Source organism: Cynocephalus volans, chromosome 16, assembly GCF_027409185.1.
Source record: "Cynocephalus volans isolate mCynVol1 chromosome 16, mCynVol1.pri, whole genome shotgun sequence".
Lineage (NCBI taxonomy): Eukaryota > Metazoa > Chordata > Mammalia > Dermoptera > Cynocephalidae > Cynocephalus > Cynocephalus volans.
The window spans coordinates 25,511,078-25,538,232 of NC_084475.1; the positions used below are offsets into that span (position 1 = coordinate 25,511,078).

The 27,155-nt window shown below is 44.2% G+C and overlaps 1 protein-coding gene across 1 annotated transcript in view; it reads right to left on the reverse strand.

Annotated features, from left to right (window-relative positions):
• Positions 1-220: 220 nt before the first annotated feature.
• SLC28A3 (solute carrier family 28 member 3) overlaps positions 221-27,155 on the reverse strand; it is a 53,593-nt gene continuing 26,658 nt past the window's right edge. Inside the window, exons 5-19 of the mRNA XM_063080399.1 lie at positions 24,556-24,647; positions 22,790-22,979; positions 20,354-20,498; positions 18,979-19,092; positions 18,319-18,396; positions 16,245-16,325; positions 14,762-14,842; positions 12,684-12,809; positions 10,864-10,994; positions 9,359-9,527; positions 8,772-8,969; positions 4,273-4,354; positions 3,252-3,350; positions 2,915-3,035; positions 221-338 (exon numbers count right to left, since the gene is read on the reverse strand). Of these exons, the coding sequence (XP_062936469.1) occupies positions 221-338; positions 2,915-3,035; positions 3,252-3,350; positions 4,273-4,354; positions 8,772-8,969; positions 9,359-9,527; positions 10,864-10,994; positions 12,684-12,809; positions 14,762-14,842; positions 16,245-16,325; positions 18,319-18,396; positions 18,979-19,092; positions 20,354-20,498; positions 22,790-22,979; positions 24,556-24,647 (1,825 nt within the window). The remainder of the gene's footprint in view (positions 339-2,914; positions 3,036-3,251; positions 3,351-4,272; positions 4,355-8,771; positions 8,970-9,358; positions 9,528-10,863; positions 10,995-12,683; positions 12,810-14,761; positions 14,843-16,244; positions 16,326-18,318; positions 18,397-18,978; positions 19,093-20,353; positions 20,499-22,789; positions 22,980-24,555; positions 24,648-27,155) is intronic.

Here is a 27,155-nt window from a genome sequence, read left to right on the forward strand (position 1 = left end):
AAAGCTGATTCCATGGTGTCCCATCCAAATACTAACCAGGCCCGACCCTGCTTAGCTTCCGAGATCAGACGAGATCGGGTGCGTTCAGGGTGGTATGGCCGTAGACCCATGGTGGAAGTATTAATCTGTGGACAGTAATTTTTTTTTTTTCTTTCCAAAGCAGAAAATTCAGCATCTGTTCTCAGAGTTCCACTGGGGAAGTGGTTGAGCTCAAAATGTATTAGGAGATCCAACTGCAGTTGAGTGTTGATGGGGTCAACAGTATGCAGCAGTCCTTCAAGGAATACAGGCTGTGGTTTCCTCCCAGGATGACCTCACCGGGACCCTTGGCAACAGTGCTGGTGGAAAACAGGATAATTCAGTTAGCTGATCTTTAGATGGCAGAATCAGTAGGTGAGTAGAAGATGACACCTTAAAAGTAGCACAGGGCAGAAAGGTAATTTCCTCCCTCCTAACCATAGGTTAGCGTAGGTTAAGGACAGAGGCACCAGAGAATTAGTTTTGGCTCTCCAATTGTAGGTGGCCTCAAAGACTCCACCTGTTTTTCCCAGAATAAACAAAGAAAGGAAAGAACCAATTCTTATAAAATAAAATGTTTGCACATTAAGGAGAGCAGCTGGGGTGGGAATATTGATTTTGGAAATAGAAACTGTACAGGGACACAGGATTTCTGATCAAGATGGCAGAATAGACAGTCCCCAGCATCACCGTCTCCCACAATCAGCCAATTTACAACTATTAAATAGCAAAGACAGCCAAGCTGGGTCCAATAGAGCTCAGGGGAAGAGGAGGAGAGACCTACAGAGTTCATGAAGGCAGGAAAAGCCATGAAGAGGGCTGGCCCATTGCTCACTTGGGAGAGTGTGGTGCTGATAACACCAAGGCCATGGGTTCGGATCCCATATAGGGATGGCCAGTTAGCTCACTGGCTGAGCGTGGTGCTGACAACACCAACCCAAGGGTTAGGATCCCCTTACTCGTCATCTTTTAAAAAAGGAAAAGCCATTATGAGAGAAAGAAAGGACTGCTCTGACCATTTGGAGGCCTGATCACTTCAAGGCTGACCCTGGTGAGCACACAGAGCAAAAACTGGCAAAAGCCACTGCTGTGCCCTTTGTATGAAGTTGCTTGGAGGTTTCAGGGGAGAAGAGGGCACTGGTGGCCCCCAGGCCAGCTAGACCACTAACAGGGTTCCTGTGGACCCACACAGGAGTGAGGGGCCATAGACAACTGAAAAAAGGAGCCACTCAGAGGCTGGTGAGTCATTGTAAGGGACTAAATCATGGCCCATCCAACGGGAAGTGTTTGGAGTGTGGGAGGTGGGGGAGACATGACCACCAGGAGAACATTGGGATATAGCAAGGACAGCTGATCTGCCCTCCAGTCAGCGTAGGACCACTCAGAGGAGACTGGTCAGGAATATAGAACTAGAGGGGGTGCAGTTTGCTGAAAAGTCTCAGGTCCAGACCAGAGTTTCCACACAACACAGGTGTACTGGACCTCACAAGACCCAGAAGTGCTTACAAGGTCAACAATTAAAACCTGAGCTGCACAAAAAGCCTTCCCCAGAGAATCAGCAGCAAAGCAGCAATTTAGCTCAGCCACAGGGCTCAAGTGCTGGTCCCCACAGGAAGTTCCCTCATTTTAGAAGTAAGCAAAGGACAACAAATTAGTTCCAGTGCAGAGTTTAAATGGTGGGAATAGTGAATAATCAAACACAGAACTGAAAGAAAAAACAAAAAACCCACAGACCAAAGTTCTGATATTAACTACTAAAGTTCTCACTTCACCAAACAAAAAAACCTAGAAGGCCTGGAAGCCCCCTGGGCTCCCAACCCTGGCTGGGAGGGGAGGGGGCTGAGGGCCTCAGTCCCACCCTGCTGAGGTCTGTATCCAGCCAAGCCATGACTGAGCCACCACCAGAAGTGCCCCAGGCTCCCAACATGGGATAGAGGGGACGGAGGGCCTCCAGCACGCCCTACTGAGGTCTGCATTCAGCCCAGCCTTGACTGAGCTACTGCTGGAAGTGCCCCAGGCTCCTGAACCAGGGCTGTGGGGTGCTGAGGGCCTCAGCCATGCACCCCCGTCATCCACATCCAGCCCACTGATGGCCACCCGGCACTAGGAGTGCTCTGGGCTCCGGGGGTGGGGGCTGAGGGCCTCTGCCACTTTCTCCCGAAATCTGTATCCAGCCCAGCCACAACCCAGCTGCCTCGGGAAACCTCCTAGGTTCTCTGCGGGAATGAAGGGGTTGCCTCCGGCCTCAGCCACACTCCCCCTCCCTGCCCCCTCTTCCTCCCACCCTACCGCCTCCCTTTCCCCTCTCCCCCTCCCCCCCAACTGCTCCACAACACCATCTTAGAATGTAAAATAAAATTAAAAACAAAACAAAACCAAAACTGTATAGGATGGGGGTGGCTAGCCGGGTCACTCGTGGCCTCTCCTCCACCATAGCTCATCACATGTTATCAGGACAAGGTTGATCCCTTTGAAAGTGTAGCAGTTAAGGGCACGGGCTTTGTGGGCAGACAGACATGAATTTTGTATCTTGATTGCGTTTGCACTAATTTTGCTTGAGTAGACATAGCCTCCTTAAACCTTAGTTTTATTGAGTGCAAAACAAATGCGACAGTGCCCAGCTTGTACAGTGGTTGCAAGGTTTAAGCAAACTAATTCATACAAAGTACCTAACACACAGCTGGATACATAGTAAATGCTTGAGCAGCACTAGCTAGTATAGTTCCTAGTCTAACATGAGGAAAATCAAGAGAAAGGTGGCTAGAATCGCCATACACGTTCCTGCTTTAAATAAAGTACGAGTAATAAAGCAATAACAGTAAGTAGATGGGGTCTGTGGGCCTGACTTGACAATTAATAATGGAGTCTAAAGAAGCTATAATCGAGAATACAATACCTGTTCAATAGACTTTGGCAACAGGATACCACGTTGGTTGTGTTTCTAGGTGAGCTGGAGTTGAAGGCTTTCTCTAAAACGTGATGGCAGTTAATGTCCACGGGAGTGCTGGAGAGTATGCCTAGAAGACAACACTGGAGTAGTGAATGAAGTCCCTGAACCCTCTTATTCCTAGCTTCTCCGCCACACTCCACACATCTAACTCATGACATGCTTTACAGCAGCTCTGACTCAGCTTTCTGCAGCAGAATATGCTGCAAGTGCTTGCTGGAGATGCTTCCCCCCTTGAATGCTGCCATCCTGGGGCCTCCAGGACACAGAAGACAGGGTGCAGTACCTGCAACACAGGCGGTCATGAAGCTGGCGACGGTCCCTGCGATCAGAGCTCTCACTGCCCCTGAGGCGATGTCACGCTTTCTGGAAGGAGCCATGGATGCTGGGCAACATAGAAAGAGGCATGTGAGATTAATGTGGAGGCTATTAATAAGAAGTCCAAATTCCTGGCCTCTGAAAATTGTTCTGGGGCTAGGATCTTAGGTCAGCTGACATTTAAAAAAAAAAACTTAGCTGTGAAATTCAAGGTCCAAGAGCTTAGTGATGAGCTCCACATCCAGAAAAGTTCTCTGGTGTGGAAGAGAAGAAGGTTTCCACACCAAAAGGCTCACAGGCATCCATTCTCGACCAAAGAAACAAGTCCTAATTTCATCCAAAGGGCTCATGGTGTACTGAAAGCACAGGAAGGCAAATGGGTTGCAAGGAGGGCTCAGCTAAAGAGAATCTGCAACCCAGATACCACCAACTGCTTCTGTGCACGTGGCAGACATCACTGAGAAGTCAGAGCATTTTCCACTGAACTTCCACTTGCTCTCAGAATCCTCCTCCAGGTGGCCACTATAATAAACCTATTGTCGCTGGTGTGCAAGGAGAAACCTCTGGGTCACCACTGAGTTGGGAGAAGCACCTGTTTGCATGAGCAAATTCTTCCTGAGGCTAGCTTGTGTGCCTAGGAGAATTATATTGCAGAACAGGGAAAAAAAATAGACCCCAGAGGATTTACTACCATTGCAGGGCTTTTTTCCCCTCGACATCAATAACATTACAGAGTGAGATGATATTGAAAGTATATTTATGGGGCCGGCCCGTGGCTCACTCGGTAGAGTGCGGTGCTGACAACACCAAGGCCATGGGTTCGGATCCTATATAGGGATGGCCGGTTTGCTCACTGGCTGAGCGTGGTGCTGACAACACCAAGCCAAGGGTTGAGATCCCCTTACCGGTCATCTTTAAAAAAAAAAAAAAAAAAAAAAGAAAGTATATTTATGTCACATCTGTTGTTGAAGAGTATTCTTTTCACTTACTGAGTCCGCCGATCACTATTCCTAGGGAACCGAAATTGGCAAAACCACAGAGGGCGTAAGTGGCGATTGTCTCAGAACGAATCTGAAAGCAAGCATAAACATGATCTGACCCAGCTCAAAAATTCTGACATCCCAGCTGGGCTTCATATTTTGACTGTAGAATCAATACTGACAAATGCACAGTACATGGTGTCAAATACACGTTACTTCCTAGATCCTTTTTACCCTCGAATTTTGAGGGAAGGTGAAACAGGCTGTGTAGAGACTCTCTATAAAGGACGTGGAATTGGTAGCCTTGGCTTCTACAAATGCTACCTCATGCTCAGTGATAACTTCTAATATTCCATATGACCCGACCACATGCTCTAATGTGCCAGGCACAGTGCTTGCTGCTGGAGATACAAAATTGGTCTCAGAATATACATTATGTTTATTTGACAAAGGACTTATTAAGAATGTGTACCAAGGTCAAGTGTTCAGATCGCCATACCAGTGAGCTGTCCATCACCCTCCAAAAAAAGAACACACACACCCAAGGAAAAATGGATAAAGAAAAGATATGCAGATGGCCAAGAAAGACATGAAAAGATGCTCATTAATCATGAGGGAAGTGCAAATTAAAACCACAACGAGATACCACTATACATCTACTAAAATGGTTAAAATTTAAAAAGACTGACAATACTGAGTGTTGGTCAGGATGTGACGAAACTGGAGCTTATGCATTGCTGGTGGGAATGTAAAATGCCACAGCCTGTTTGTAAAGCGGTACGACAATTTCTTATCAACTTAACACACACTACCTGTATGACCCAGCAATTTTCCGAGGAGAAATAAAAAGACATGCTCACAGAAAGACTGTGCATAAATATTTATAACAGCTTTATTCATAATAACCCCATGCTGCAAACAACCCAGATGTCCCTCAACAGGCAAACAGATAAATTGTGAATATCCATAAAATAGAACACTGCTCTGTGAGAAAAAATAACTAATACGTGCAACAACGTGAATGCTAAAGGGGTCCACTTATATGAAACAGATAAATGTAATTTACAGTGAAAGAAAGATCACCGGTTGCCTGGAACTGGGACTTGAGGGGAGGTGGGTGGGTGTTAACTACCAAGGGCCATGAGGGGAACTTTTTAGGTGTGATGGAAATGTTTTATATCTTGATTGTGGTTGTGGTTATAAAATGTGCTCTTTATTTGGGATATAAATTATAACTCAATAAAAAGGATGTGATTTAAAAGGAATTATATTGATAAAAAAGGAAATTCTCAGCTATCCCAGGAGCTTCCCAGGAGTCTGGCCATGGTGTGAGCTTGCTTTCCTCTGGACCTCAGCTGTGACCACCACAGGGCAATGGTAGGGTGCCCACTTGGACAGAGGGAATGGATACTGTAGTCCTGTCACAGGGCAGGTGAAGATGGAAGGGGAGCTGGTAAAAGCTCGCCGACGGCCCTCTCACTGTGTTGCCCTGGTCAGGAGCTGCTGCTTAGGCTAGATCATTCTTTCTCACGCTGAGGGCCTGACCCTAGGAGGTTCGGAAGAGTCAGTGGACTCCTGTTCACCAGAGACACACCCAATCTGGCAAAGGTACCCACACAATTGGGACAATAATCTTCCTTTCCAACATTCTGAAAACTATGATTTGGTTCAAAGAATAAACCAAGCAAATGCTACATTTAAAAGTCACAGTACCTTTTTTAATTTTGCTAACTGGATTTTTAAAAGCTCACATTCAAGACTTGAGTGGTCACAGTGAGTAGTTTGTTGATTATAAAGGCCCCTCTTCTCTCTCGTGGTTTCTGAGAACTCCTCTGTTGATATTTTCAATCAGCGTGCGTACAGCAGGCAGGAAAAAATGTTTCAGTATTGGCGTGGTCAGTCCACCGTTCCTGGAAAAGCTCACCCTAGTCCCCTGCTCTTTTCAGTGCTTTTCATTTGGTTCAACTGCCTTCAAAACCAGGCCTGCTTAGTAAGAGGCTGTAGGGAGAGATGGGTGAAGGGCTTGAGATTCCTCCTTCTCCTGTCTGGGGATCTGTGGGAAGCGGGTACACAGATGTGGCCATGCACAGTTTTAGAAGAAGAGGAAGAGGCTGGGACGATTCCACTGTGCCTTTGCCTGCAGATATGCGGGATCACGTGATGGAGAGGCAATGCACCCCAGTGCAGTTTCCGAAGCTGACAATAATACCCTGCACAGCTGTCCTTGCCCACGAGCTCAGGTGCCGTAGGTGCAAGGAGGTCATTGTAGCACTTCTTCTAATAGCAAAATATCGGCAGCACTGCTCATCAGAAAGGGACTGGTTAAGATGCTGTACAATGGAATACTATGTCACAGGCACTGATGTGGAAACTGTCTGGGACATGTTACTAAGGGCAAGGAGCAAGGTTAAGAACAGTGAGTATGATATGCTCCAGGGAGAAGGGCTGGGTAGAAGAGAAACAGGAAGGATGACTTACTTTTTCCTCTATGCCTTTTTGTACCTTTTGAATTCTATACCATGGTGTGTGTTACATATAAACAAACCAAAAACATGCAAAGTATTATCTTTAAGATAGAGAAGAGATGAAATAAAGGCTCATTCTGGTGATCACCTATGATCACCTATGATCCTGACCTCTTATCTTAGGTCGAGGTCAGCAATGGGCAAAATGCAACTGATATGTGGTTTTGCCTCATGGACTCACCTCGTCTGCTTCAGTCACATGACACGTTTTCCAGGATAGTTTTGGGACATCCTCCCCCACTTGTTGGTTGGTAAACAGAAATTGCTGGGCTCGTCCTCATTTTATTGGTTGGAAATCAGAAATTTGGAGAAACAAAATGCTCTTCCCATCATGACTCAACAGTAGCAGAGGCCACTGAGCTCATATTTCCAAGTGTCTTCTTTGTGCCTGCCTTTAGCTGGGCTCACCCTCAGCCCCAATCAGCTCTACTGTTCTGTCTCTACCCTTGTAGCAACCTTTTCACAAAACTGCTTTAGCATCGCCAAAACTGCAAGCTCGCTTTGCTCACTAACAAAACTCTTTTCTCCTGACAACTGGCAGTTGGGGATAGAAAACATTTCACTTAATTTAGCCTATTGTTTACTTTTGGCAGGGAAACAAACTAGTTTTGGTGGCATCTAAACAATGTGGATAATCAGCCAAGCTCCAGTGTGATGTTAGCTGAAGAATGAACACATGAGAAACAGGAGACGCACAGAACCCCTGTTCATATCCAGAGCGTGGGTCACAATGCCCCCACCATAAAATCCAAATCAGTACTGTCCTGGGTTAGGCTGCTATGTTTGTGTAATACGTAGGAGTAAAGCTGCATATTTGGTCTTCGGGAGGCTGGGAGGGATGCTGCTGGTGTGCAGGGTGAGCGGGCTCAGTGGCAACCCTAGGCAGCATGCTTTTCCTCCCCTTTCCTTTTAAAACCAAAAAGGTGCCTGAGACATTAATTCCAAGTGGGTTGTTTCAATGAGTAATGGTGGTGATCAGGAATGTTCACCATTTCCCTAAGAGTTTCTATTTGTGACAATTTGGAGCTGGCTGGTTTCTCGGTTGGTTAGAGTATAGCCTTGTAACACCAAGGTCAAGGGTTTGGTTCCCTATACTGGCCAGCTGCAAAAAAAACCAAAAAACAAAAAACAAAAACAAAAAAAAACTGTGTGTGTGTGTGTGTGTGTGTGTGTGTGTGTGTGTGTGTGTGTGTGTGTGTGTGTGTGTGTGTGTGTGTGTGTGTGTGTGTGTGTGTGTGTGTGTGTGTGTGTGTGTGTGACAATTCTGTTCTTTAGGGGGAAAAAGTTGGAGATGCAGCTGCAAATATGACCTCACCTGATTTCCTCATCACACCAAAGGCCAGGTCGATTTGAGCATCTTGCAGACTATTGACCTAAAGTCCTGACATAATTATGGGGTACTTGTCATATCACAGATTCTGAGCTTTTTCTGTCTCCTCATCCACTTGGAGAGTAGCAATGGTGTCTTACTATGTCTTGAGGATGTCCAGCGACTAGGTTGCATTTAGGAAGTTTCTCAGAGGTCAAGAGTCCCTCCAGCTAGAAGGAAGAGGTCTTCATGATCATTAGACTTTCAGCCCTGTGAGGACAGGGCCTTGTGATTTGTCAAGTGCTGTGGCTCCGTACCTAGCACATTGCACATGGAAGGCATACGGTAAATATTTGTTGACTGATTGGTTCCAGTCCCAGCTCACGTGACTCTGGGTCTGCATCTGCAGTCCTCGAAAGTAAACGATCACAGTGATAAGCATTAGCTGTGTTTCTTTGCGTGCATGCACACACATTGACTAATTCGACATAACTGAAAATTATGAGGTGCTATGGACATTTTGAGCTCCATGAGATAAAGGGTTTTTGGTTTGTTTTGTTTTCTGATATATCCCAAGTGCCTGGCATACTGGCTGACATGCACAGGCACAAGTAACTATTTAAAAAACATATGTGATGAAGAAGTGTATTTAAAAAATCAAAATATTTACTCACCGATATATATTGCTGCACACCATTCACAAATTTGGGTCCAGCCTTTTTCCTCAAATGGATCATTTTTGAGAGTTGCTCATAAGCCACAAATTCATTAAAGAATGTCTTATAGCCTATGAGTTTGGCAACCATAAAGCTGTCTTGCCAGTCCACTCCCATCATGAAGGAAAAGGGCATGAAGATGTAGGAGCACATTAGCTGCAAAAACCAAAAGGAGATACTTTATTAGAACAGGGATTTGCTTCTAGTTCTTCTGCCCCATCCTCAGTGACAAGATCGTTGCTGCCCGCTCTGTGTCTCCTTTAGGCACAGAAATCCCTTTACATTCCCTTGCCTGTCTATATCCACCAGGAGTCAAAGCTGAAATTGGGTCGTTTGAAGTAACCTGGATTCTTGGGGGAGGGGTCAGGAGAGAATGAATGACTGTTGGGGAAGGAGGGTGATAGGAGACAGAGAAGTGGGGGTGGACAGCTGGTCTGTACGAGCACACTCTAGGGAATTGGGGAAGGCTGTCCACACACCGATTTTATTCTTAAACAAAGATAGGCAGAAACAAAACAGAGGGCAGGAGCATGATGGAATTATACCTCAAAGCTCAGCTGTGGGCAGTCAAGCATGCTTCCAAACCAAGACAGGGCTGAATTCACAAAAGACAGCAGGGCCAGGAAGGCGATCAGATTCACAACGATGTTTGCTGTCAGGGAGATGGACGAGGAGGCTCCCTGTGCTGCAGCTTCTAGCAGATTCCTTGAGTCACTTTTTCAAAAAATAGCAATTCCAGAATTACCAAGCAGTTGTCAGTGGGTGGATGTTGTAGGCACAGGAGTGGCATAATCAGAGCTCATGTGATGAGACAAACCCTCAGGTCCATGCCTTGGTCAAAATACCCAAATCCCGTGAGATCATGATGGGGTTTATAACTGTTGACGATACAAGGGTATTCCAAAAAGTTCGTGGAAAATATAGAATTAAAAGATAATATGAATTTTTCCACAAATTTTTTGAAGTGCCGTCATAGGTGATGGGCATATGGGTGTCTAATTGTTATAATACTCTCTGAATTTGGGGTGTTTATAAATTTCCCAATTAAAAAAATTGGGAAATGATAAAAATATTACAGCTTTAAAAGTTATTTTTACTGAAAGTAGGTAGCAGAGAATATAAAATATTCATGGTACAAAAAACTGATTGATTCAAGGACAGGCTGTACATCCATCACCTCATGTAAGGAGTGAAACCCAGGGCTGGCCTGTGGCTCACTCAGGAGAGTGCGGTGCTGATAACACCAAGGCCATGGGTTCGGATCCCTATATAGGGATGGCTGGTTTGCTCACTGGCTGAGCGTGGTGCTGACAACACCAAGTCAAGGGTTAAGATCCCCTTACCAGTCGTCTTTTTAAAAAAAAGAGTGAAACCCACTGTGCTCCTGCCCAGTCTCCTCCCCTCCCCTCTGATCTCAGAGGTATTTGCCTCCCTAAAGTCTGTTTACCATTCCCTTTCTTTACAATTTTTCTACGTCTTTATCCCTGAATAATATGTTGTGGAAGTTTGCATATCTGCTAACTTTATAAGTGGAATCATATGTATGTATTTTTAGCAACATGCTCTTTCAGTCATCGTCATGACTCCAACTACATACAAGCGAGAGATAAATCTCAGACATGGGTTGATTGATGAATTCTCTTATTTAATGACATACTTCTGAACATCCTAAATCTTTGTCTTTTTCACCCTTTTTTCTTTCTTTTTCATGGAAAATGAATAGGCTTTCTTATTATCTATGAGAAAACTCTTGAAATTTTCATCCTATGGGTTTCCAACAGTCTTAAACCAAGGCTCAATGAACTCTATGCTATATTTACAATGAAATATCTTTATAATAAACAGTTAAGGAGATGTATTGACATTCAGGTATTTGGAAAGGTTTTCTTGAAGTGTTAAAGCAAGAATTTTTAGGTGAAGTCTAATTAAATTTACTTTAGTACCATAATTTGCTGTGCTCTCTGGTTATCAAATTTTTGCTGTGATTTGAATTTGGACTCCCCTGCCCCAACTTGTATGGTCATTAATGAGGTGATTGTGTCCCACTTACCCACTTTCCATTTTCATGGCATTCTTGAGGGTTATTTGAGGTTTTTCTGTCTCAGGCCAGAAGAGTTTAGCAATAGCCAATGATGCGGGCGCTGACATAACTGAAGCTGTTAACAAGTGGGAGGACGAAACCTGCAATTTCAAAAGAACGGAGGACACATTGAGCTTTTCCTTCATGTTCAGACGAGTGGTCCAAAAGCCTTCCAGAGGAAGATACGGGGCAGGAGTTGATTCTACGCCAGAAAACAATATTTCTTCAGACCTTTAGAAGAGGTCTTCAATGGGCTAAGTAACGGGCATCACCTCGAGAGTCAGAGGGAGAAGGGGTATTTCATCCTTGGGAAGAGGCACAAAACCAAAATTCGATTATTGCAGAAGAGAATTAATCCTGTGTTGTAGGAACTTTCAAAGAACATTCCTTCACCTCCCTGTTGTCCTTTTGAAATATTCAAATAGTTCCTAAAGCCCATATTTCATTACATCATCAGTTTAGATAGGGGCTGTCTGGGGTGTGCTGGGCAATGAAGAATGGTCTCATGATCCATGGGCCAGTGTGCACATTCCCCTCCCGGCTTCCTGTCGCTCTCCTGAAATCCCTCGTGCCTTTACACAATACTCACTGATCCCGAGTCCCTTTCATCTGTGAACTCTTTCTGTCTTCCTCATTGCAAGTCGACTCTTTCCTCTTCCCACCTCCACTCTCACATTATTTCTGGATTCTCCTAACTCTGTTTTCAGAATTGCAGAATCAGCACCTCCCTCCTTGTTTCCACCACACCTAGCACATTGTTGAAGGCAGCATTACTACAGTGGGGGCAGAGTGAATCATCTGGGGTTGAAACATGAGTCCAATCGGCCATTCAAACTACTTATTTGTAAGACAGGCTTTGTCCCTTTCTTTTTCTCTCTTCCGACTGATTGGCTCTCCAAGGCCTGGATGAAGACTTGGAATGAAGCTCACTTATCTTGTAAGAAATCCTAGTCACTGAGCCACACAGTGTTGACTGTGTTATTAAATTTCTCCACTGGGGGTCGTATCTTGGGTGTGGCTTGTAAGCTCTATGCCTGGGGGGCTATGTACCAGGTATCACAATATTCTCCAGCCCTATACCATAGACCCAGCTCTCAAACGTGGCTGTACATTGCAATCCGTGGAGTTCTAAAAATATTGCTGCCTGGGTCTCATCCCAAGAAATTCTGGTTTGATTACTCAGGGATAAGGCCTGGGCTTTAGGGCTTCTAAAATTTCCCAGGTGATTATACTGTGCAGTAAAGTTTGAGAACCACTGCTGTAGACCAGGGGTCAGAAAACTTTCTGTGAAGGGCAAGAGAATAAGTATTTTTGGTTTTGTGGGCCACAACTACTCAACTCTGTAGCATAAGAGCTGCCACTGGCAAATGAATAGGAACAGCTGGTTTCCAATCAACCTTCACTTACAAAAACGGGGCTATCCAGATTTGGTCCATGGGCCATAGTATGTTGGCCCCCAGTCTAGAGTACCTTTACTAATGTCAGTAATAGTTTTTTTTTTAAAAAAACAGATTCAAAATTTCAGCCAAAGTAACCCCATCCTATGATTTCATTGCGCTGTGGTTGGATATAACTCACATTTAGGTGTCAGGGATGTGAAAGTGAAGCCACAAAACTCCCTGAGGTCACAGTGTCCAAGTGCCAAAGCAGCTGTGACCAACTTTTGCCAGACAGCAAAAAGGACACCCTCTTGACCTCTTTTTCCATCAGCAATGGGAAAGAAGGAAAAAAGCAATCGCAAAGAAAGCAGAGGTTGAATTTTTCATAAGCTAATTCCCACACATTCTTACCCCAAAAGAAATGTACGCGCCTAAGACACTTCCAGCAATCGTAGAGAAGCCAGCTGTCATGATGGCGTGGAGTTCGGACTTGGTGACGTACGGTAAATATGGTCGGACCAGCAGTGGAGACTCGGTCTAGAGACAAAAGAGGGTGATTGGATTAAATGTTCCTTTTTAAATCTTAGGGGGGCATGCTAATCTACTAAAAATTTCACTTTTCAAAGCAGTATCTTAAAGAGTGAACCTCAGACCAGCTCCATCAGCATCAACTGGGAGCTCATTAGAAATGCAAATCCTCAGGCTTATGGAATCAGAAACTCTGGGCATGGAGCTGGCAGTCTGTGTCTGAGCAGGCCCTGCAGGTCACTCTGACTCAGGCTCAAGTTTGAGAACTTGCACCATTTGAACTCTAGGTCAGTGTGCATATGTGATTGTGCGTACATTTTGCAAAATCTGTGAGGCTAGTCATAGAAGGGCCTCCACCTAGCCTAGGATTGGAATCTGGTGACTTGGTGAGCTTTTCTAAGGATTGGCCAAGTGACTCTGACCAGTGGCCTGGACTTGTGGACTGGTGATTCTTAAACCTCTGTGATTTCCTATCTTCCAATTCTTTCTTGACAGACTCTAAACCTATTTCCTGACACCTCAGGGAAATAGAGATGTAACTGTTAAAAAACACAACAAAACAAAAAAACCCTGTCAATAACAAGGACAGGTACCCACAGGCCCTTTCGTAATTGAGAATCAAAGCCCCCTCTCTGATGGGTGGAAAGGAACTGGACAGAGTGTGGTTGTAAAGGCTTGAATTCCATTAAGGAGGACGGGAAGCCTGCAGTGTGGGACTCTCCATAAATAATAGCTGCACTTTCAGCATAGTAAGTATCAAGTTGAGCTAACCCAGAAGCCTGTGTGTGATTTTACAATTTCCTCCTCATTATTTCTAATAGTTCTGTAAGATAGAATAGTTCTAGAAATGTGTCGAGCCTTAGAAACCCAGTATATGAGTCCTCTTACCCCTCAGGTAGAAGCAATCAATGCAAGATGGTGCCCTAATTAGTCCAGAGAGATTTTATGACTGTAATTATAATAATTTCAACTCCTAGGGAAGGAAGTATGGGCCCCTGCTCTAAAGACGATGTTCCAGGCTAGTGAGTCTGGATTACCAACAAGAAGACTCTGCCTGCCTGGAGCAGCTGTAAGCCTGGATTTTGGAGCCATGTGTTTTTCTGGGTGACTTGATTTTTTGCTTCAAGTCCAGTGTCCTTGGGTAGTGGTGCCGGCTAGCACTCACACTTGGTTTCCGTGATGTGTGATTCCCTTCTGTCCAAAGCTGCATATCCTGAGCGATGAGCAGCTGATTACCATTTCTTATCCACCCCTCAGGAATGCTGCTATTTTGAGGGACACTGCTTGGCATCTTTGCTTAAATGCACTTCAGGCAAAAGAGCATTTATCCATGGGATGGATCAGGCAGGCGAAAACTGTAGCCTAAAAGCTTATTTTTGATGAGAAGAAAAAACCAAAAAGTATTTTTTTCAGGCTCAGCAAAGACAGACTGTTGACCAGTTCAGACAAGACTGAGCTCACATATGTGCATAGCAGCACGGCTGCTGCTGGAAAGCCTGTCCTGGTTCCCTTCATTGCTGCAGGCATCACAGTGTGCAGTGGGAGGCTGCCTGCCACATGTCTGTGCTGCAAGACCGTGAACTCCATTCAAGTAGAAAAGCTACTGGCCTTGGAAGATTTGACCAGAGACCTCAATAATTCAACAGACTCAGAAAAGACTTGTTGAGAATCTATATATGAGAACTCTATGTTTAATAAAATGACTAAAACGACTCAAACCTCCTTCCTCTTCACAAACTTTCAAGAACCCAGTTCCACACTAGTGTACTCAGATTCTTGGATGGGATCTCTCTCTCTCAGGAATCTGGATATTGCCAATACTTGGGGGTCCTTATTCTGACACCTTTCTCTCTACAGCAAAAGAAATGACAACACCACGATATTTTCTTATTTCACTTTTTGGAAGCACTATCCATTTCAGCAGTTTTTTTCTTTTTTTTTTTTTTGACATTATAACTTACTTGTCCAATAAATATATTGCCAGCAGCAACTACAGATTCAATAGGAGATGATCCCATAGTAACTAGCATTATCCATCCCACCTAAAAAGAAGAAAGGGACAAAGTCAGTGAAGAACTGTTTGTATACAGAAAACTTCAAAGCAGAGATAAAAATCTTTAAACTGGGCTAAAATGCAGGCCTTCGACAATAGCTGGCAGGCTAGAGATGGTGCTGAACGTAGGTATATGTTATCCAGCCCTTCGAGCAGGCCAGTCAAACCCTTCTAATTGAGAGGTAAGTCTGAGTCATTGTATATACTCTGAATATTACAGAAATGAGTTTCTCCAGATATGCTGTGTACAAGTCAATGATCATCACTAACACGATCATGCAGGCTTTACTGTGTTCCAGATACTGTCTTAAGCCCTTGACCCGGGTAATGCATTTAATCCTTCCGATAACTCTTTGAGAGAAGTCCTGTAATTACACCCATTCTATGGAAGGGAAACCAAAGCACAGGCCGTTTAGTCGTTGGTCAGAGGTCACGCAGCTAATAAGTAGTGGGATGTAGTTGAAGTCTGGCCTTTTTTACTTCATTCAAATGAGCGTAGTTTATGGTTCCACTTTCATAGTGGCCTTCCCACCAGAGACTGTGGTACCCACCTCAGGAGGGGACTTCCTGCTGTGTTCTTTCCCTTTCGTTCTGCTTAGACATGAGCACAGTAATTCTGAACGTTTGAACCAATTATCAGAAATGACGGGCCCTGGAGCTCTGTCTGTGATTCTGAATTCTGCTGGTATTCCCGTGCTCCCTCTCTGTCCTCTCTTTTCTCTCTTTCTCTCTCTATATATTTTGATTTATTTACAGGGACCAAAGGAGGGTTGTGGCTGTCTCCAAGCCCTGGATGCCCTGCTGTGCCTCTGAACCAGCCTACAGATTTCCTGGTTTTCTGATCAAACGTGAGTGTGGGACTCACAGCTGCTGGGAACAGGAAGGAGATGGACTCTTCAGCCTTTTTTTTGTGTTTTTAGTTTGTGTGCTTATGGAAGTCCTTCAGGAGTGAAAAGCAGCTTCTCCCTCTTGCTTGGAATTCCCTAGCCACTCCAAGACCAGAAGTGTCTACTTTCATAACCTCCTGAAGATAAGCAGTGACTTTGTTTGTGTAAGGCACAGGGTGGATAACCAAGGCAGAGGAGCCAGGCTGCTCTCCCCTGGCAGGTCTCTGACCTCAGTTCCTTGGGTAGCGAAGTAACTGCTGTGGTTTCATGAAGATATCTGGTGGGTTGCAAATAAAAGTCCTGTTAGAAGTCCCTGAGATAAAATCCTCTCTGTGGCACATTATGTAGGATATTTTGGTTTGAATCTAATACCTTAGGTGGTGGTAGTGGCTCTTGGTAGTAAGAGAAAGGAACTTTGTAAGTACCTGGATAAAAAGCATTTAAGACTTTGTGCCTGAAATAATCAGCTCAACACTTGTCAGCTGTCCCTCCCAGTGCCAGTACCTTTCTAATGATCCACTGCATCAGTCCCAGGTGGTAGACCATGGACATCACAGTGCTGAAGAAAACCACGATTGGCAGGACCTGGGGGGTGGTGGGGGAAGGACAAAAGATATCACAGGTTAATGGTGTCCCCAGCAGTATCAGCAGGTTTTATCTCAGGTCTGCTCTCTGCCTCCTCTTCTGCCTGTGAAACATCATAAAAATCCTGGAAACTTTTCTTGTATATTTTTATCAGGCACCTTCCCATCTGCAGTCTCTTATTCTCATTTGTTCTGCATAAGCTGGAGTATATTTAATAGGAAACTTGACCTCTTTTTTCCCCCCTCTCTTCTACAATGAGCTTTTCTTAGAGAAGGAACAAAATTTGGGGGGAGTTTATAATAACGAGGTCAACAAACTGAAGGCCACCAGCAAATATTCTTGATGTCCTGATACTAAAAAGACACGGGCTTCACCTCTAATTAGCAGAGCAACCTCGAGATTAATCGTGAGCAAACTCAGCTCCTTATTCGTCCCAGCTGTAGCATGGCAGGTATGTGCGCACGGTGCCTCCTACGAAGTGAGCGTTCATTCCTTCATTTTAAAAATAATAATTGTTTAACCTATAGATTTTTGAATCACTAAGAAAGTGGTTACATATTGGAAACTAGTTTAGTTTTGTATTAAAGAAACTTCTCTTTACTAGATCCTATTTTTCTGGTGCGCCCTGGGGGCCTTCACTGTAGCCTGTGTTTCCACAGGGAGCGGTTTTTACCCTGCGCAGACCACGCTGCACTGTGGGCCGGGTCTCTCCCTGCTGCACCCCTTCCCCATTTTTCCTAAGCTCAATGGCCAGACACAAGCTGCCACCAGAGGCACAGAATGACCGAGGAAAATTTGTACAGGATCTAATTTAGGAAAATCTATTAATAATATATATTAAAAGACATTTTGTGCCAGTATTGAGAGCTCACTCACTATGAGCCTTTTATTGGCTTAATGGGTAGACAGAGCCTTCCTGAAAGCTTGAGGGAGTTAAAGGGGCTTGTCTCTGAAATGTTACCACAGGGATTCTGCATTGGCAGGAAAGAACAGAGGCGACTTGCCCCAGGGGGCAGGGGACAGACAAGGTCTGAAGACACCTATTTACGCTGGGTAGCAAGTTCCTCCTTTGTGACTGTTTTTTCCAATTCTGAATTTAATTCACTATAGGAGCATTTTTCTATTTTGCTCTAAAAACACTTGACCTTTCAGAGATGGCTTAGTTATTTCAGCCCAAAGCATCTAATGAGCAGTTCAAAAAAAGATCGAGCGTAAAAATCGGCCTAACTGAAGTTGGGGTAATTTGGAGGTAAATTTGGAGTCTCTAAGTGAGGAAACAATTTAGAAATGTAAGTGAAGAAAAACCCAGAAGCTTCTTTCTGACTCATCAACAAGTGTGTGAGGACCTCCCAGAAGACAGTGAGTTTCCTGGTGCATGTGGGAGACCCACGAAGGCATCGATTGTGCCCAGTCATGGGGCCAGGTTGCCTTTCCCCTGTAAAATCATGCTTCTCCTTTGGTTGGGAGAAGGCCCATCCTCCAGACCGTATAGGCAAAGGCTGTGCTGAAGGAGAGATGAGAAAGGTTTAGGGTGGGGATGGTTCTGGAAAAACAGACTATGGTTGACCAGATGTCCCAGTTTGCTTGGGCTGAAGGTTCCCAGAGCACAGAGTTGTCACTGATCCTGGACCTGGAAGCCATTGGTGGCCACATGCCTCTTCACGGCCTGGAACATAATGTTCTTTTCCCCGAAGTCCCAGATATTCTTACCCCATGTGATTTTTCATAAGTATCTCAGGCGATGCTACAAGCCCCCAACCACATATTTGAGTATTTTGAACTCCTGTAGATGTTTCCCTTAATGCTGTAGTAAAGTAAAATGTGACTTCGGACAACATTTTAAATGAAAAAGGGCAGTGACATGTCACCAACCTACAACAAGCCCGGCAGGTACATACCTAGTTTTCAGTCACTTAAGTTCTACCTGAATGTCTGCGAAGACTGAGAAGCTACTGAAAAGGCAAAGACTACCTGCAAGAGAGACTGACTTTACCTTAAACGCAAAGAAGTGATCTGTGTATTTCTCACCAAAGACAAATGAAGAACCAGCGTCGGTGTACTCCAGAAAAGTCTGAGTTAAAGAAAGAAAAAGAGATGGTCATGATGACCACTGAAGTGGTGCTTACTGTCCCCAGGAACACTAGGCTCTGCAGAGGAGGGGGACCCAGCAGAGAGGCTGGATAGACTTGGGATGTGAATGTTCTCAGCTCCGTTCTCTCCAGTGAATGGCGTGGGAGTGTATTTTTGAATTATGCCTGCACACGGATTTCCTGTTATTTCTGACATTCAGTCTGACTCTAGGTTGCTGAAGAATGAGCTGAGTGTGGTAATTAGTTCCAGCAAGCCACAGACGGCACAAGGGTGGCACCAGTTACCACTGGAGGAGAGGGAAACCCATTTTTCTTCTTATGGAACCATCTTAGGAGCGTGACACCCCATGGGCAGTATGAAGGGAACAACAGGGCGGGGAGTGAGGCAATGGGAGACACGGGTAAGGGCGGCAGTAATATCAATTATTCATCTAACTTATGCTATGGAATTAAAATTTGGGTCAGCTAATGCAGACAAAAAAACCAATTCCTGACACGTCTTGAGAAGTACATATAAATGGTAAAAACACCAGAAAAGCAGTGTTCTTCTGAACCAAACTTACCTGAACTTGTCTACCCAGCCAGTTGAAAGCTATAAATCCAGGGCTGGTCCTTAGAATTAAGAACCCAAGAAGAAACTGTAACCCAATTCCCCAAAATATAGGTCTCCAGTAAACCTGTACAGAAAGATCAAGAGATATTTCTTATTAGGAAACTAATGCTGACCTTGGCATAAATGTCCAAAGGATCACTATTTCCTTGGAAGCTTTCTCAGGTATGGCCTGTGACCCACCTTGCTTGGTACTCCAGCACAGTTGTGAGCAGAGAATCCCTTGCTAGAATCATGCCTTTAACTCAGGATTGCATTTTGTCTCCCTAAACCCGAGTTTGAAACTTTCCGACCCAGCAAACTATGTAACCATTATGTACTGATAGATAACTTAGACACAAAGAGTAGTCCAAGAAGGGCCATCAAAGGAGAAAGGGACTGGTTATCCTAGTCATTCTGTGCATATTAGATACATATAATTATTTCCCCTATCTGGAAAATGAAAAGGCAGAACAGATTTCTCTGTGTGTCCGAGCTTTGTTGATCTGACAATTTGTAAGCGGATTAGGTGAAGTTCTGCCCTCTTGAGGAGCTCTCATTTCACTGTGACAGGAACTTACTAACTCTAGTGCAGACCCAGGATGTACAACAATGACAGTTATCTGCTTTTATTTTTGGTGCAGAGATGAGTGGCCTGAAAAGAACTATGGGATCAGAGGCACAGAAATAGGGATGTTCTCCCTGACACGGCAAAAAGTTTGGATCATGTTAGGTAAACTTGGTCTTTGATTAATGCTTTTTTTCTTGGGTCAGTCCTTTAGCCAATAAGGTCTTCCAGAGCTTGCCACTGTGAGTTATATTTGAGAGCTTCAGCGTCTCAGAAATCTTGCCCATTTCATGGGTGACAGGATGACAGAGCAAGAACGAGAATCGGGTTTAATGAGAAAAGAAAAAAAAAAAAAAAAAAAACTGTATAAGGACAAAGTTTTGGAGTAAAAAAGCCCAAACTGCAAATGGAACTTTGATAAACTGCAGGTCCCAATCATAGAATATCAGATTAACTGGTCTAGGGAAATCTGGACCGAAATAGATGAGTTTTCTGTGTATGTGTGTTTCATGGGGGAGGGGGTACATGAATAGAAATTGGACTTGACAGACAGAGAACGTCCCACTGCTTGTATAACAGGAAAATTACTGAGAATAAAACATGAGACAGTAAAATTATGCAAGTTCAGGAGGAAGGGCACCCTAGCTACCTTAAATAACTACAGCAAAGTAAAAAAAAAAAAAAAGAGTAATATTTGATTCTCTTACAATTATTATTTTGAGCAATTTACACATGGGAAAAAAAGAGGAAAAAATTTCCAAGAAGTCAATTTTATACTTACTTTGGTTGGGTGTTTGGAAAATAGAAATATCAGGATAACGTACATTACAAGCCCACCAAAGGACACCAGCTGCTGTTGGCCCAATTTGGCGGTGTCAAAGGTCAGCCAGAAAATAACCACCAGGATCAGTGAGATCCAGATCACCCTACGAGACAGGGAAGAAGGGCACTGGCATCATTGTTGAGCTCACTTGAAAGTCATAATCAGGCCTAAACTAACCAAAAATATACGAACAAGAGTAACACACACTGGCACCAGGAAATTGCAGCCGATCCTTTTTGTTGAGGGTGTGAAGGCTAATAGCCAAAAAGTTAAGCAATGTGTCCATCGCATTCTGCAACCCTTGGTCCTATTGTTAGTTCAGAGATAAATAAAGGGGTAGGGGAGAAAGGATGTCTGGAGAGGGGGGCTCTGGTGATTGCTTTGACAGAGCTACTGGGATTCTTACCTCCTTTTGGAGGGATAGTTGAGGTGTTGCCTTTTTCCCTTTAGGGAAGAACTTGAAATGTGTTTTGTGCAGTTGGGAAACCTGACTAGAGCCTCAGAGAGCTAGATCAGACTTTAGACTGGTTTCTGACTCCCTTGGGGAGTCCAGCGGGCATGACAAGCTGACTCACTGCTTGGATGGCAGGGCCAGAAAAGCCACTCTGTTGGGATTCCACAATCCTGGTTACGTAGGCCAAGGATGTGTGAAGTTTCCCAGTAGATCCGATGTGGGCCTCACTGGAAAGAACCCACCCTGAGTCCTACCCAGTAGGGCCACCTGGAGGGAGAGAAGGTCTCACAGAGAGAGGCTGAGGGAAAAGCCCTGAGTGGTCACTGCAGGACATGGGGTCCTATGGAGTGGACTTTTAATAATTCACAGGCCCTTCCTCCTTAGGAGGAAGGCCTTGTGCCCAGAGCAGAAAGCCTCCCCGCAAGGTCAGAACTGTCCCAGTCCTGCCCTCTCTACTGGGTTTGAGGCTGGTAGAGGATCAGGTAACAGGAAGAGGAAACGCAAGCCCCAGTCAGCGAGGAAGGATGGCACACTTGGCCAAGTTCTTAGTTTTTGTTATTTATATAACAAGACATACTTAATATTAAAAATATGTCTGTGACCATCGGACTGTTAACTAAGAGTGAGCAGAATGGTTATGGGCTTTGGCATTTTTATACAAAGTATGGGGCATGGGCCGGCCCCGTGGCTCACTCGGGAGAGTGCGGCGCTGGAAGTGCTGAGACCGCAGGTTCGGATCCTATATAGGGATGGCCGGTGTGTTCAGTGGCTGAGCACGGTGCAGACGGCAGAGAGCTCCCACTACCTATCCCATATGGTGAATGAAAAAAATTAAGCTGTATTTTGATCACAGTTAATGAGTTATGATTTTAACATACTGGTTACACAAAAAGTCAAGTGCTAATGGTCCTTGACATCAAAGCAATTTTTATTTTATTTTAATTTTTTTTAAGCAATTTAAAAACCTTATGCTTTTAATGAGCAAAAGGCATGGAGAGTAATTAGGGGAAAAGACAGCCTAATTGAAAAACTTATTTGGATTCACTAGTCAATAAAGAAATGCAAATAATGAGAAACAAGTTGACCTAAATTAATCGGAAATGGATATAAAGATTTATGTTCATCATAACATTTAAAATAGCAAAAAAAATTGTAAGTAAAAATGGTCAACTGTAGAGGAAACATAAATTAAAAAAATGAATTCAAGATTGGAGCTGGCCAGTTAGCTCAGTTGGTTAGAGGACAGCCAAGGATTCAGGATCAAGTCTCCCTGCACTCGCTGGCCACCAAAAAAAAAAAAAAAAAAAAAATTGAATGTCTTTTGATCCCCATTTTGTAAATACATTTTAAAGACATTATGTATAACTTCCATAAGCAGAAAAAAGTTGCAAAAAAATGAAAACTCTTTGCAAACATGTAGCCAGCAGTCTCTTTTTGTATATATAAATCAGTTCCTAATAAACAGGTACTGAGATTGGATGGCATTTGTGCTGTTGTTCCCTATCCTGTGCCAGGATAGACATTACCAATTGGTCACGATGCCCTTCCACTTACAAATCAGAGGGAGAGCTAAAGCCATCCTTGCTATGACTAAACCCTTGCACAATTCTGTATTCCTGCTTCTTGATATGTAGGTATGTAGGTGTCTGTAACACAGCACATGGAAGGTTATTAGATTAACATCTTTTAGACAATATTTAATAGCACCTAAAATTAAAACAGTTTGTAGGGACATTTGAACACACCTCTAATGAGTCATTGCCTCATCTAGGTCCTGATTTCTTGTTTGTAAAATGAAGGCGTTACAGCAGATTACTCCCTAGGTTGTTTCTAGCTCCAGTATCCCATAAAAGGAAGCGATTTCAGAACAAACTTTTGGGACAGTGTTGGGAAAGACGAACATCCCTTTCAACTGCAATAAGAGAACTGATTGCCTTTACCACTTCAGCCAGAACCAGTGGCCGTTCAGAAGCCTTCTGCTGGGAGACAGGAACTCATCAATTTGATGCTCATATCTGGCCATCAGGTGGTCCCAGGCAGCAAAGAAGATGGCCGTCACAGTGATCACAAAGAGAGGAAGGGCTCTGTGGAAGTTCAGTGCACAGGCTGCGATCACCAAGGCCAGGTAACCTATCCAGGAGGCAAATGTAGACACTGAGCACCACCAGCATCAGCTGGACACCACCCTCCAGCCTCGAGCTGTCTCAGGCAAGGGGAGGTTTAATCAAAACCACCGCATAGAGAAGTGCTTTCGATATGGGTACTGGCTTCTCTGACAGGGGTTTTGGGTTTTTTTCAAAGCAAGTCCTTAAAGTTCTCACCATGAATGCCAGGAGGACAGGGTGCTAGGTCTTTTTTCTTACTGGACCTTCTGAGTTCTTGAATCTCGATGCTTGATCACTGGGTCTCTCCCTTCATACTAACTACTTTTCCCCTAGCATTCAGACTCAGCGGGTGAGATACTATCAGAGAAATGCCATATGTTGAAGCAGCCACCTGCAAAGAGGTATTGATTCTTCCAGTTTGCAGCTCAGATTTGGCCTGAGCTTGAGTAGGAAAACAGATCTACCAACAGTCTCTATGTGCCACAGAATCTCTAAGGAGAGGGGGCGGGAGTAATTATCAAAGGTAGCTGCTTTTGAAGAGAAGATTCTTGGATAAGAACGAGGTTTCCTGTTCTTAAAGGTCAGCAAGGAACCAATCTGCAGGTTAAACCTGGCCTGCCACTTGTATTTGTAGGTGGCAAGTACAATTATATTTGTATTCCACAAATAAAACCGTACTGGGACACAGCCGTGCCCATCTGCTTGTGTACTGTCCATAGCTCCGCTTTTAACCACAATGGTAGAGTTACATAGTTTTGCCCTTATGCCTAAAATACTGCAAAACCTAAAATACTATCTGATCCAGCACAGAGAAAGTTTACCAACCCTGCTGTGTCCTGTTCCAGCTGTCTGAGCGTCAGCAAAACCACTGACCTCAGCAGTGCATCAGTCTTGGATTAATGTCTGTGGGCTTGGGTGGGTGTGCTTACATTTTATAGATAGGAGCGTTCTTTATTTATTTATTTAATTTTTTAATTTTTTAAAAAGATGACCGGCAAGGGGATCTTAACCCTTGACTTGGTGTGGTCAGCACCACGCTCAGCCAGTGAGCGAACCGGCCATCCCTATATGGGATCCGAACCCGTGGCCTTGGTGTTACCAGCACCGCACTCTCCCGAGTGAGCCACGGGCCGGCCCCCTAGGAGCGTTCTTTAAAATGGGCTGTGGAGCCCTTTGCTTTGAGTGGGCTAGATGGCCTTAGGCTCCTTGTGTTATATTCACATAAAGTATTAATTGCTTATGTTGTCCCCTGCAATTAGGTTTTTACCTTGTGATTATTACCATGTCTGCCAATTACCCAAGTTTAATGGATTTGCTAACCAATGCACCCTGTCAAATCCACATCACAATAACAAAGGCCCTGAGAGTGGGTGACTAAAAAATTAGCGGCTGGCGTCATAGTCAGGCCAGAGAAACAACGTGCATAGGCTTCCCCTGCTGTGACCCAAGACCTAGGGGCTCCTTGATTTACTTCTCTGTGTCTCTGGATGATTCAGTGAGGTTCAGGGAAAGGAAAAGTTTATATTCTTCCCACATAAAGTTAGTATTTGGGGGAACCTTGGAAAGAGACAGTTGTATTCCTATTCCCCTTTGATAGTTACCTGCTAATAAAATGCCCCAGATGATATACCGAAGAGTGGTTTTGTGTTTCCTACAAAAATCACAGACTGTATCATACTTCCTTTCCAAATACCTGTAATACAGAAGCAAAAAAGCAGGCAGAAGTGAACACCCAAAACACGAAATAAACCAGCATGCTTAGGCTAGAGTAGGTTTTGTAAAACAAGCAAGCCAATTCATGAAGTGTATGTCTTATAAAACAGAAATGGAAAACTCATTTCATTGTGGGCTAAAATCAGCTATGACTTGGATCAAACTTCACTGAATGGGTGTGCCAAGGAGTGATGCTGAAGCATCGGAGAGATGCAGAAAATGTGCTCCTGGGAGCAGAGCTGGGGGGCGGGTGGATAACTGACTGAAATCTGAGATAAACCGCAGGAGCAGAATGTCTCCGACTAGTCTGTGAGGGCCTCTATGAGCGTTTAACCAACGGTTATTACATGTTTATTGTTTAAAAAAAAAAAAAGCCAAGGAACTCTGTCATCCCCTCTGGTTCCACAAAGTTTGACCCAGTTGGTGGCTCTCTGTTTTTGATCACTATTTTGTCCAAGATCGACAGACTTTACTGGGTATGCTTGACATGTAAAGCAGGACTTTATGGATTTGAGGGCTTTTAACAAATGGGTAATAATATAGCTTTCTCAGAAAGTTCTGGAATGGTTGGCATGTCTTTGTGTCTGTCCAGGACTTTGTCACAGGTGGGTGGGTAGTGTGTGAGCAACGTGCATATCTGAGCATGCCTTCCAGGAAGGATGGTGGCCGTCCCTCCCCGGGAGTGAGTCTGGAGAGGCCATGGGGCCATACTCACAATGGCTGTCCTCGCCTTCCCCAGGGATGCTCCCTGTCCCCTCCATGCCTGTGCTGAAATCTGCCTTCCCAGTAGGTGTCTCTCCTTCACCCTCTTGAGGCTGGGTGGAAGGGTTTGTCTGCAAATTTAACCACTGCCATGTCAAGGCTACCAGAAAGCATTTCTAAAAGGACCATTTCTCGTCCCACATAGATGAGTCCCAATCTCCAGGATCTGAAGGGACTCAGCCCTACTGGGAGACCTGCTTTCCCCTTGCTCAGTGTATCCACTCGCCTTCCTTGTAACAGTCTTGTCTGCATATCCAAGTCTCAGCCACTGCATCAAGCCTGGGGACACAGCTCCTGTCCTTGGCTTCTATAAAGACCACTCGCAGCCCCTCAGACACAGGCACTCTTCTGCGTGCTATTCTTACTGTCTTCTTTGATTGTGTTTTGTTACGAACCCATGGCTTCTTGGAGGATTGACGTCTGTGAGCCACACAGCACTAGGAGTAGGACCTTGGACAGTAAGGGTGCTCAAGAGGCATTTATTAAATTAACAGATAAACGAAATGGGAGGGCATATTGATTATCTGGAGCAGTATTTTACACCTGTGAGTTGGGACCCATTAGTGGGTGTGAAGTCCACACAGTGCATGATAACCACTGTTAAAAAAGAAAAAATAGGAAGTATCAGAATGTATCACCTGTAATGATAGGAATCATTTCTGAAACTTTCGTTGTTATGTATGTGCATGAATTTGTGTACTGAGAATTAGAAACAGTGCTCTGGAAGATATCGGGAGAATAAAAGTGTAGTGAAGACTAAGTTTTTTCATGGTCTAACTTAGGAAAAGCTAATGGTGCATTATCTTTGGTTGAGGATATAGTGTTAAAAAGTGGCAGTGGTGGAAGGTGACATTTAATAGGGCATGTTCATCTACTGTAGGTTGACTTTATCTGATTTTTAATTGCAGGGAATGTGTGTAGCCATTACGGCAATCTGACTCTGCATAAAGCAGCTGCAGAGGGACACTTGAGCTCTGTGGTTTTGTAGGCTGAACAATTCCTAACCCCCCAGTGGTTGTTTCAGTCCCATTAACATCAGTGAAACCTGAGTACCTCTAATCACCCAAGAGAATTTCTCAGTCCCTGGGGTCAGCGACTCAGAAAGTAAGATGAAGGATGGAACTTAGAGGAGGTTTCTGAGGTGGTAAATATTCTTGGTGGTGTGTATGTGACAAGAGCTCTCAACCCTAACTCTGACCGACTCGGGAGATCTCTTCTGATAGGTAAAAACAAAGTTCCTCAGAGAGGCAGGATTTAGATCAAACTTAAGTAAGCATTTAGGAAATAAACAAATACTGTAGTGCTATGACAGAGTAGCAAACAATCCTGGACTAGGAATCGGAAGCTGAAATTGTCAGTGACCACTGTTCCTCACTAGCTCAGGGAAGTCACTTCTCTAAGCTTCATTTTCTTGGTCCAAAAAAGGAAGATAATAATCTTGCCTCTCTTACTTTATGGGATTGTGAGGATTTGAAATACCTTCAGGATACGACAAGGTAAGAGCAACAGTTTGTTGGGGTTTAAAGTGGATTGGGTTTTGAGAAATCAATTGCTATTGATTGACATTGAGAAGATGAATTAACTACTTTTGTCTGGACTGGAGCAATTAGTTGGTAATTTACACTTTTAATTAGAAAACTGTCGTGGGTGAATTTAAAGCTAGATATTGACTTCCCAGGACATCAGCAGTTTGAACTGACCACATTGATCATTCTAGAGCTCCATT